The sequence below is a fragment of the Schistocerca americana genome, chromosome 8, assembly GCF_021461395.2.
Source record: "Schistocerca americana isolate TAMUIC-IGC-003095 chromosome 8, iqSchAmer2.1, whole genome shotgun sequence".
In the NCBI taxonomy this organism is placed as follows: domain Eukaryota; kingdom Metazoa; phylum Arthropoda; class Insecta; order Orthoptera; family Acrididae; genus Schistocerca; species Schistocerca americana.
The window spans coordinates 185,333,673-185,345,767 of record NC_060126.1 but is presented as its reverse complement, the minus strand read 5'-3'; the positions used below and the strand labels follow the sequence as shown (position 1 = coordinate 185,345,767).

The window sequence follows — 12,095 nt, the reverse complement described above, 5'->3', positions numbered from 1 at the left end:
GGCCTAAGTATAGTTTGATGCCACCCTTCACAAAATATTACATGTTTGAATTCCACAGAGCGAAATACAGAGGCGTGTGATGGAAGAATGCTGTGTGAAGAGGCGTGACACTGCACTTCAGCACACTTACGACCAAATAACGTGTCTTACGTTCCCTCGAACATATATGTTTTGTGTATCAGACTCTTCAGAAAGATGTGAGCTACAAAATGAAGATATTTTTGAAAAGTCGATTTTTTAAATTTTTGGTGTCCTACCTCAAATGCTTGAGGGAGGGGGAGCGCCACTATCTAATATTGCCGCAGTTCAGAAATAATATAGATCCGGAGCTGATGCACAGAGCAGTCTGAGCTGTAGTGGGGAGGTGGTAGTCTCCCGTGTTTATGTTAAGTGGTTTTGCTGTTTCCTCTTCGTTTGTTGCTCTCACATCAAATGAAAACAAAACGGATTTCTGCGGCTGGGAGCTATCAAGTGAATTAAAATACATTCACTTAATTATTGAAGGGTCTCCTGAATCGTCCCCTATGCTCCTCGGAGTATGGGACCTCATCATCATCATCAAAATATGTTATTTGTTTCAGATTTTATTTTGTTTCTACCTTTCTGACAGTCAAGTGTTAATCACCTTGCAGAACAATGAAGTTATTTTTTGTCGGTTTTTTAAAGAAATTTGACTTTTATTAATCTTTTCTGCTAAAGCAATCAATTTATTTGAAGTGTTTAATTCCACACTATTGGCTAGTTTCAACTGTTCGCTATATTTCAAGTTCAAGTTTTCATCTTCTAGCAAGTATGGCATTGTTGTTGTTGTTGTTGTATTCAGTCCAGAGACTGGTTTGATGCAGCTCTCCATGCTACTCTATCCTGTGCGAGATTCTTCATCTCCCAGTACCTAGTGCAATCTACATCCTTCTGAATCTGCTTAGTGTATTCATCTCTTGGTCTCCCTCTACGATTTTTACCCTCCATGCTGCCCTCCAATACTAAATTGGTGATCCCATGATGCCTCAGAACATGTCCTACCAACCGATCCCTTCTTCTAGACAAGTTGTGCCACAAATTTCTCTTCTCCCCAATTCTATTCAATACCTCTTCATTAGTTATGTGATCTACCCAACTTATCTTCAGCATTCTTCTGTAGCACCACATTTCGAAACCTTCTATTCTCTTCTTGTCTAAACTATTTTTTGTCCACGTTTCACTTCCATGCATGGCTACACTCCACACAAATACTTTCAGAAACGACTTCCTCACACTTAAATCTATACTCGATGTTAACAAATTTCACGTCTTCAGAAATGCTTTCCTTGCCATTGCCAGTCTACATTTTATATCCTCTCTACTTTGACCATCATCAGTTATTTTGCTCCCCAAATAGCAAAACTCCTTTACTACTTTAAGTGTCTCATTTCTTAATCTAATTCCCTCAGCATCACCCGACTTAATTCGACTACATTCCATTATCTTCGTTTTGCTTTTGTTGATGTTCATCTTATACCCTCCTTTCAAGACACTGTCCATTCCATTCAACTGCTCTTCCAAGTCCTTTGCTGTCTCTGACAGAATTACAATGTCATCGGCGAACCTCAAAGTTTTTATGTCTTCTCCATGGATTTTAATTCCTACTCCAAATTATGCCATAATATATAAAGAACCAAACTTGAGATAATACAGCACTGGTACTCCAAGAAAATTTACATCTGAATCTGGACATACGAATGTGCACTTTAAACCGAATTATGCATTTTAGTATGTGTCCACAAAATTCCCGTGCTCTTGGAGTATCCTCTAATGTCTTGTTTCTTTTATGACATAATTTAAGATGTTTTAATGTTTTAGACGTACGAACATATGGGCTTCCTACGCCATCGTAGCTGTGCAAGTGCGGCAACGCTCTGGCAACTGCTGATGCAAATCTGTTTCTAACAGGTCGCGGGAAAATATTCTGAATGGTTGTTTGAAAAGCATTACTTTCAAAGTAAATTTCCTTTTATGCAAGATGAACGCTGTGCACGAATGTCTGATGAATTACTTAAATCATAGAGCGTTTGACTCCCATTCAAAAATCAAATCTTTGAGGATGACCATTTAGAATATTTTCTAGCCCAGAAGATCAGACGTTTATGTCGTCGTTAAAAATTTTAGTAGCACATCTGTGTGATGTATCTTAAAGCGTAACACGCGCAAAAAATATCAACATTATGTGTGAAAGCTTAGCTTCCCTTGCAGCTTATTAATCTTACAGACCAATATTATACATCTACATCTACATGGTTACTCTGCAAGTCACACTTAAGTGCCAGGCAGAGGCAACATTATGTATATTAAGTTAAACAATTACCTTTTCCTATTTGTGTGTTCGCACTACTGAACAGTGATGTTGCTATTGGCTGACTACATCACGTGTCCTATGCTCTGAATATTCTCTGTCATCGGCTGGTGAGATGGCTTGACACGAGCTGCGACTGGCTTAAAACAGCGCATCGCAATCTCGATTTTGAATTCGAATTTATACTTTTGTAATACGAAAATATGCAGTGTACATGGTGCTGCACATCAGACAACTTTTCAAAACGTGTTTTTTTCCCTAAGTTTTCTAATGTGCAGGGAAATTCTACGCCGGTATATAAAGCCACAACCATTGAAAGAATTGATAAGTTTTACAGTTCCGAGGAAGAGTATTGTTACTTAACATGAAAAAAGTGTATTTTCATCCAGGAGAAAGTGTATTTTTAACCGGGAAATCTTCGTCCACGTATACACCCTGTTGTAGATCACATGACTGGTTTCACGGGCAGCCCTGCCTTTGATGGGATAGGTGATGTTTGTGACTAGACTGGAGTGGGTGGTGGTGGTGGTGGTGGTGGTGGTGGAAGGATGTATGGGACAGGTCTTGTATCTAGATCTATTACAGGGATAAATGTCATGAAGCAAGGTGTTGGGTGCAGGGGTTGTGTAGGCATGGATGAGGATGTTGTGTAGCTTCAGTGAGCAGCAGAATGCCGCCGGGAGGGGCAGGAAGGATAGTGATTAGGACATTTCTCATTTCAGGGCACGGCGAGTGATGTCAAAACCATTGTGGAGAATGTAATTCAGTTACTACAGTCCTGGATGGTACTGAGTGTAATGCTGCTCTGTGGATGTGTCGTGAGACTTTGGGAAGTAGTGGGTGACTGTTTTTGTACAAGGTTCAAGGGATAATTATGGTCTGTAAAGGCCTCAGTAAGACCCTTGGTATATTTCGAGAGGAACCCCTCATCATTGCAGATGCAATGGCCATGGGTGGCTAGGCTGAGTGGATGGGACTTCTTGGTATGCAATAGGTGGCAGCTGTCGAAGTGGAGGTACTGCTGGTGGTTGGTAGGTTTGATATGGGCAGAGGTACTGATGTAGCCATCTGTGAGTTGGAGTTCAACTTTGAGGAAAGTGGCTTGTCGGATTGAGTAGGACCAGGTGAGCCTAATGGGGTAGGTGTTGAGGTGCTTCAGGAATGTGGATATGGTGTCCTCACCCACAATCCAAGTCATGAAGATGTCATCAATGAATGTGAACCAGGTGAGGGGTTTAGGGTTTGGGTGTTTTGGAATGATTCCTCTAGATGGCCCATGAAATTGGTTGGCATAGGATGGTGCCATGCAGGTGTTCATATCCTTACCGTGGATTTGTTTGTAGGTAATGCCTTCAAAGGAGAAGTAATTGTGGCTGAGGATGATAGTTGGTCATGGCGACTAGGAAGGAGGTTGTTGGTTTGGAATCCATTGGATGTTGGGAAAGGTACTGTCCAATAGTGGAAAGGCCATGGCATTAGGGATGGTAGTGCAAAAGGAAGTGGCATGAGTAGTGACAAGCAGGGCACCATGTGGTAAAGGAACAGGAACTGTTGAGATTCGGTGGAGGAAATGGTTGGTATCTTTATATAAGAGGGTAGGTTGTGGGTAATAGGCCAAAGGTATTGGTCTATAAGAGCAGAGGTTCTCTCAATAGGGGCACAGTAACTGGCTAGGTGGTTGGGTTTATGGACTTTAGGAAGCACCCAACCGTGATCCACCTCCACTGCCCCCAGATCACCCTCTGTTAACTTTCTAGAATTTTTTTTACATCTAACTGTGCCTCACCATCATCCCCAAATCCCTCAACATGAAAACTAACTTTACATCCACAGAAAAAAGCACAATTCACCACCTAAAAACTGATTCCACTCTTATAATCCTACCTGCTGACAAAGGCTGCACCACTGTTGTATTGAATCAAAGGATTACATGGCACAAGGACTCTGCCAGCTGTCAGATTGACCCACCCACAAACACTGCCACAGTGATCCTGTTCTAGAAATCCAGCAGGATCCTCAGTTTCTCCTAAAATCCTTAGGTCTGTCCCAGAACCTTTCCACAGAGTCCATCTCTGTCCTCACCCCTACCACTCGCTGCACTTCTACCTTTTAAATGCTTCCTGAAGTCCATAAACCCAACAACCCTGGATGCCCCATTGTGGCCAGTTACTGTGCCCGCGCTGAGAGCATCTCTGCTCTCGTAGACCAACCCCTTTAGCTTATTACCCACAACCTATCCTCCTATGTGAAAGATACCAACCATTTACTCCACCAACTCTCCATAGTTCCTGTTCCTTTAACATACAGTGCCATACTTGTCACTATTGATGCCACCTCTGTTTACACTAACAGCCCTAATGCCTATGGGGTTACTGGTGTTGAACACTACCATTCCTGATGCCCAATGGATACCAAGCCAACAACATCCTTCATAGTCACTATGACAAGCTACATCCTCACTCAAAATTACTTCTCCTCTGAAGCCATTACCAACAAACGAACCAGGCACAGCTAGGGGCACTTGCATGGCACCATCCTTTGCCAACTTATTCACGGGGCATCCGAAGGACTCCTTCCCAAACACTCAGAATCCTAACCCCTCACCTGGTTCAGATTCACCGATGACATCTTCATGATGTAGATCAAGGGTGAGGACATCCTATCCACATTCCTCCAGAACCTCAACACCTACCACCCCATTTGCTTCTCCTGGTCCTGCTCAACCTAACAAGTCACCTTCTCGTGTTGGCCTCCACCTCAAACATGGCTAAATCAGTACCTCTCCATATCAAACCTACCAACCACCAGCAATACCTCCACTTCGACAGCTGCCACCCATTCCATACCAAGAAGTCCCTTCCACACACAGTCTAACCACCCATGGCCATTGCATCCGCAGTGATGAGCAGTTCCTCTTTAAATATATCAAGGGTCTTACTGAGGCCTTTACAGACTATATAATTATGGTCCTTGAAGGCCTCAGTAAAGCCTTGTACAAAAACAGATCTCCCACACCTTATCTTTCCAGTTATTCACCACCTCCAAAAGTTCCACTATACGGCCACTGAGGAGCATTCCCCTTGTGACTCAGTGCCACCTAGTACTGGAGCAACTGAAATACATTCTGTACTGGATTTTTGACTACCTCTCGTCATGCCCTGAAAATGAGAAATGTCCTACCCTCTATCCTTCCCACCCCTCCCACAGTGGCATTCCGCCACCCACCCGAGCCTACACAACCCCTGCTCCCAATGGCTTGGCTCATGGCTCTTATCCCTGTAATACATGCAGATACAAGAACTGCCCTGTGCATTCTCCCACCACCACCCACTCCTGTCTGGTCACAAACATCACCTACCCCATCAAAGGCAGGGCTGCCCATGAAACCAGTCATGTGATTTCTAAGCTAAGCTGTAACCACTGTGCTGCATTGTATGTGGACCTAGCAACAAACAAGCTGTATGACAGCATGAATGGCCACCGATAAACTGTGGGCAAGAAACGAATGGACCACCCTGTTGCTCAGCATGCCACACAACACGACACTCATTTCAACGACTGCTTCACAGCCTATGCCATCTGGATCCTTCCCACCAATTGCTCTGTTGGGAACTCTCCCTGCAATATATCCTACATTCCCCTAACCCTCCTGCTCTCAATTTTTGTTAATCACTGTCCTTACCCATCTAGCCCCTTCCCTGTCCCCATTCCAGCACTGCACAGCCCTCTATTTCACCAATGCACCCAGTCTTTTTACATTTCTCCTTTTCTGATGCCCCCCCCCCCCCTCCCTCTCTCCTCTGCCCTCCACCTAACCTCCCGACTGCATCTATCTGCCCTACCATCTCTCCACCTTGTCCCTGAATGCTCCCACTAGCAGCACTTTAATGTTTTTCACCTCTCTCTTCCTCCCCATCCCAGCCTCCTCCTCCTTACCCCCACCTGGTTGCCTCTCCCATCATGCGCTGCTGCTCGTAGTCTGGCTTCAACTGCCAGAGACTGCGGTCATGTGTCTGTGAGATGCATTTGTGTGTGTGTGTGTGTGTGTGTGTGTGTGTGTGTGTGTGTGTGTGTGTGTGTGTCTGTGTGATCTATTTTTGACAAAGGCCTTGTTGGTTTAAAGCTCATTTTGTGGTAGTCTTATTGTTGTGCCTATCTGTGACTTAGTATCTTCACTATATTGTGAGTAGCAACTATCATTTTCATAATATTATTACATTCTATTCTGGATTTTCCATAGTATAATTTGTGGAACAGTAGAGAGTTGTTTATACAATCGAAAGCCTTCAGAATCTCACATAAAATTCGTGTGACTCTTCAGGATTTGCCCAGAGATAAGCAAATCTTCTCAGCAAGTCTGTTGATGGCACATATTGTACTTGTCCCTTTCTGGAAGCTGAAGTGATTTAATGTGATCTTATTGGATTTCACTGTGAAATTTTGTCTTTGGATTGCAACACTTTTTTGAATACTTTTGATAATATTGGGATTAGATGTACTGGTCAGTATACATCTTTCTTTCTGCCTTCACTGAACAATGGCTTTACTAGTGCATACTTTTAAACATGTGGGAAGCATTCTTCTTCAAATTACTGGTTGTTTTTGTTGTTGTTGTGGTCTTCAGTCCTGAGACTGGTTTGATGCAGCTCTCCATGCTACTCTATCCTGTGCAAGCTTCTTCATCTCCCAGTACCTACTGCAACCTACATCCTTCTGAATCTGCTTAGTGTATTCATCTCTTGGTCTCCACTACGATTTTTACCCTCCAAGCTGCCCTCCAATACTAAATTGGTGATCCCATGATGCCTCAGAACATGTCCTACCAACCGATCCCTTCTTCTGGTCAAGTTGTGCCACAAACTCCTCTTCTCCCCAATCCTATTCAGTACCTCCTCATTAGTTATGTGATCTACCCATCTAATCTTCAGCATTCTTCTGTAGCACCACATTTCGAAAGCTTCTATTCTCTTCTTGTCCAAACTATTTGCCGTCCATGTTTCACTTCATACAAATACTTTCAGAAATGACTTCCTGACACTGAAATCTATACTCGATGTTAACAAATTTCTCTTCTTCAGAAACGCTTTCCTTGCCATTGCTAGTCTACATTTTATATCCTCTCTACTTCGACCATCATCAGTTATTTTGCTCCCCAAATAGCAAAACTCCTTTACTACTTTAAGTGTCTCATTTCCTAATCTAATACCCTCAGCATCACCCGACTTAATTCGACTACATTCCATTATCCTCGTTTTGCTTTTGTTGATGTTCATCTTATATCCTCCCTTCAAGACACCATCCATTCCGTTCAACTGCTCTTCCAAGTCCTTTGCTGTCTCTGACAGAATTACAATGTCATCGGCAAACCTCAAAGTTTTTATTTCTTCTCCATGGATTTTAATACCTACTCCGAATTTTTCTTTTGTTTCCTTTACTGCTTGCTCAATATACAGATTGAATAACATCGGGGAGAGGCTACACCCCTGTCTTACTCCCTTCCCAACCACTGCTTCCCTTTCATGTCCCTCGACTCTTATAACTGCCATCTGGTTTCTGTACAAATTGTAAATAGCCTTTTGCTCTCTGCATTTTACCCCTGCCGCCTTTAGAATTTGAAAGAGAGTGTTCCAGTCAACATTGTCAAAAGCTTTCTCTAAGTCTACAAATGCTAGAAACGTAGGTTTGCCTTTCCTTAATCTTTCTTCTAAGATAAGTCGTAAGGTCAGTATTGCCTCACGTGTTCCAGTATTTCTACGGAATCCAAACTGATCTTCCCCGAGGTCGGCTTCTACTAGTTTTTCCATTCGTCTGTAAAGAATTCGTGTTAGTATTTTGCAGCTGTGGCTTATTAAACTGATTGTTCGGTATTTCTCACATCTGTCAACACCTGCTTTCTTTGGGATTGGAATTATTATATTCTTCTTGAAGTCTGAGGGTATTTCGCCTGTTTCATACATCTTGCTCACCAGATGGTAGAGTTTTGTCAGGACTGGCTCTCCCAAGGCCGTCAGTAGCTCCAATGGAATGTTGTCTACTCCGGGGGCCTTGTTTCGACTCAGGTCTTTCAGTGCTGTGTCAAACTGTTCACGCAGTATAGTATCTCCCATTTCATCTTCATCTACATCCTCTTCTATTTCCATAATATTGTCCTCAAGTACATTGCCCTTGTATAGACCCTCTATATACTGCTTCCACCTTTCTGCTTTCCCTTCTTTGCTTAGAACTGGGTTTCCACCTGAGCTCTTGATGTTCATACAAGTGGTTCTCTTATCTCCAAAGGTCTCTTTAATTTTCCTGTAGGCAGTATCTATCTTGCCCCTAGTGAGATAAGCCTCTACATCCTTACATTTGTCCTCTAGCCATCCCTGCTTAGCCATTTTGCACTTCCTGTCGATCTCATTTTTGAGACGTTTGTATTCCTTTTTGCCTGCTTCATTTACTGCATTTTTATATTTTCTCCTTTCATCAATTAAATTCAATATTTCTTCTGTTACCCAAGGATTTCTACTAGTCCTTGTCTTTTTACCTACTCGATCCTCTGCTGCCAACACTACTTCATCCCTCAGAGCTACCCATTCTTCTTCTACTGTACTTCTTTCCCCCATTCCTGTCAATTGTCCCCTTATGCTCTCCCTGAAACTCTGTGCAACATCCTGTTCTTTCTGTTTATCCAGGTCCCATCTCCTTAAATTCCCACCTTTTTGCAGTTTCTTTAGTTTTAATCTACAGGTCGTAACCAATAGATTGTGGTCAGAGTCCGCATCTGCCCCTGGAAATGTCTTACAATTTAAAACCTGGTTCCTAAATCTCTGTCTTACCATTATATAATCTATCTGATACCTTTTAGTATCTCCAGGGTTCTTCCATGTATACAACCTTCTATCATGATTCTTAAACCAAGTGTTAGCTATGATTAAGTTGTGCTCTGTGCAAAATTCTACCAGTCGGCTTCCTCTTTCATTTCTTAGCCCCAATCCATATTCACCTACTACGTTTCCTTCTCTCCCTTTTCCTACACTCGAATTCCAGTCACCCATGACTATTAAATTTTCGCCTCCCTTCACTATCTGAATAATTTCTTTTATTTCATCATACATTTCTTCAATTTCTTCGTCATCTGCAGAGCTAGTTGGCATATAAACTTGTACTACTGTAGTAGGTCTGGGCTCTGTATCTATCTTGGCCACAATAATGCGTTCACTAAGCTGTTTGTAGTAGCTTACCCCCGTTCCTATTTTCCTATTCATTATTAAACCTGCTCCTGCATTACCCCTATTTGACTTTGTGTTTATAACCCTGTAGTCACCTGACCAGAAGTCTTGTTCCTCCTGCCACCGAACTCCACTAATTCCCACTATATCTAACTTTAACCTATCCATTTCCCTCTTCAAATTTTCTAACCTACCTGCCCTATTAAGGGACCTGACATTCCACGCTCCGATCCGTAGAACGCCAGTTTTCTTTCTCCTGATAAAGGCATCCTCTTGAGTAGTCCCCACCCGGAGATCCGAATGGGGGACTATTTTACCTCCGGAATATTTTACCCAAGAGGACGCCATCATCATTTAATCATACAGTAAAGCTGCATGCCCTCGGGAAAAATTACGGCCGTAGTTTCCCCTTGCTTTCAGCCGTTTGCAGTACCAGCACAGCAAGGCTGTTTTGGTTATTGTTACAAGGCCAGATCAGTCAATCATCCAGACTGTTGCCATTGCAACTACTGAAAAGGCTGCTGCCCCTCTTCAGGAACCACACGTTTGTCTGGCCTCTCAACAGATACCCCTCCATTGTGGTTGTACCTACGGTACGGCTATCTGTATCGCTGAGGCACGCAAGCCTCCCCACCAACGGCAAGGTCCATGGTTCATGGGGGGGGGGGGGGGGGGGGGGGGAATTACTGGTACAGTATTTCATATATGGCTCCTGATATAACACTAGGAACTGTTTTAATTACTCTAATAGGTGTTTCATACAATCCAGTTGAATTTTTTATTTTTAAGGGATGATACTACTTTTTTTCTACATCATTTACTGTAATTTGCTCAAATTTGGTTCGAACTTTGCTGTTATCCTGATTCAAACTAAAGTGTTTGACATTGCCTAGGTAAAGTACATCAACAGCTGATTTTGATACATTTGTAAGAAACTCATTGAAATATTGTGATACTTCTGAAGAATTTCCAATGGACTTGTCACCTGTCTTAATTTTGGAGATTTGTGGAATGCTGACTATGACACCAAGTTCAGATTTCACAACTGATTATACTTCCTTTGATTTACTTGTATGGTTCAGAAAGAATTTTTGTGTCATTTCTTTTACTTCATTTGGCATCCTTCTAAACATAGTTTTACATGTGTTTACATAGTTTGTAAGATGAAAATGTGTACTACTTTTCAGGTCATTATACAACTGTTTTTTTTTCCAGTACTTTACACTTTTATAACAGCAGTTAATCATTTCAGTTTGCTTGTCATTTTTATGACTTTGTCTGCCAGTATTGCAAGGAGATGAATATAGTAATTGAGACTAGTGGTATTTTGTATTTAAGAGTTGGCCAACTTTGAGAGAAGTTAGTCAAAAGCTTGAGTTATCACTCAGACGTGATTATGCATCTAGACAACTAAGAAAATTTTGTACAAGATTATTATTATTAAAAACTATAGTTACATATACATGTTTCTGTGTGGTTTCTGCAGGTCCAGCCTGTCAAACTGTATATTGTGTGATGGAGTAAAGATTGGTAAGCAGTCTGAGCTTAAAGACTGTTTACTGGGAAGTAGTCAAGTCATTCAAGCAGAAGGTAGGTTCTCATTCTCAGATATAATTATTGTTGTACATGTTGTATACACAGTTTTGTGTTTATTTTCAATGTTGTCTTTTTTCTTTTTAGCAAAACACTCAAATGAAGTACTGACAGATACAAAGAGGCTGATGGAAATATGAAGATCGTATACTTGTAACATGAGATAAAGTTGAGACAGTTTCTTTGCGACTTGGAGATTTTATGAATGCCAATGTTTTGGGACCATGAAATCGACTTGAATAATTACATATGTGACTTGTGAAAGGTTGGGATCAGTATGTAAAGAGCAATGAACATTTCATGTTTTCAAATTAATGTCATATGAAATTATATACGTATTTATGGAAGTAAGCAGATTTTTATCAGAACAGGATTGAGAACGGGATGATCATAACTACCCCGCAGACAGCAAAAATGTTCTGTGTCCGACTATCAGGATTGTCGCTTTTCAAATGCATGTGTGTTGCATGAGAAACAGTGCATAGAGAAGTCAACACCATATTATTTTTTTAAATAATATAAAACTGATGTTTGGTATGTTCATTTCTCTTATTCAGTCCAGTAATGTGGCTACATTATATTATGGCACTTTGCCAAGATATTAATTTTTGTATTATTTTATTGTTTCTTGTAATTAAAATAAATCATTGTTGATCCTTTTTAAACAGCTGGTGTTACTTTTTCCACTCTGTATGCCACTTTTTATAATTTATAATAGTTGCTTTAAGTCTATGAATATAAGAACAATAGCTGACTTATTGTGTAACTTCTGTAGTATGGTGTGGTGGCTCTAAAGTTTTTTTTTAATCTTAGGCTTAAGATGCTTTCAGTTTATAATGATCATTTTAACTTTAATATCTATTTTAACTTTACCCTGTCAAGCAAGTCAGGCCATAGTCCATAATCGAGTGCCGGAAAAGAAACACCTGAACTAATATTCAAGCCAAAGCACAACACCTTAA

At 41.3% G+C, this 12,095-nt stretch overlaps 1 protein-coding gene across 3 annotated transcripts in view; it reads left to right on the top strand.

Moving 5' to 3' along the window:
* Positions 1–11,798, top strand: part of LOC124544774 (translation initiation factor eIF-2B subunit gamma) — a 54,893-nt gene extending 43,095 nt beyond the window's left edge. For all 3 annotated transcript variants that reach the window (XM_047123454.1, XM_047123453.1, XM_047123452.1), the window contains exons 9-10: positions 11,027–11,130; positions 11,221–11,798. In XM_047123454.1, coding sequence (XP_046979410.1) covers positions 11,027–11,130; positions 11,221–11,273 — 157 coding nt within the window. In that variant the 3' untranslated portion in view covers positions 11,274–11,798. The remainder of the gene's footprint in view (positions 1–11,026; positions 11,131–11,220) is intronic.
* Positions 11,799–12,095: the final 297 nt, after the last annotated feature.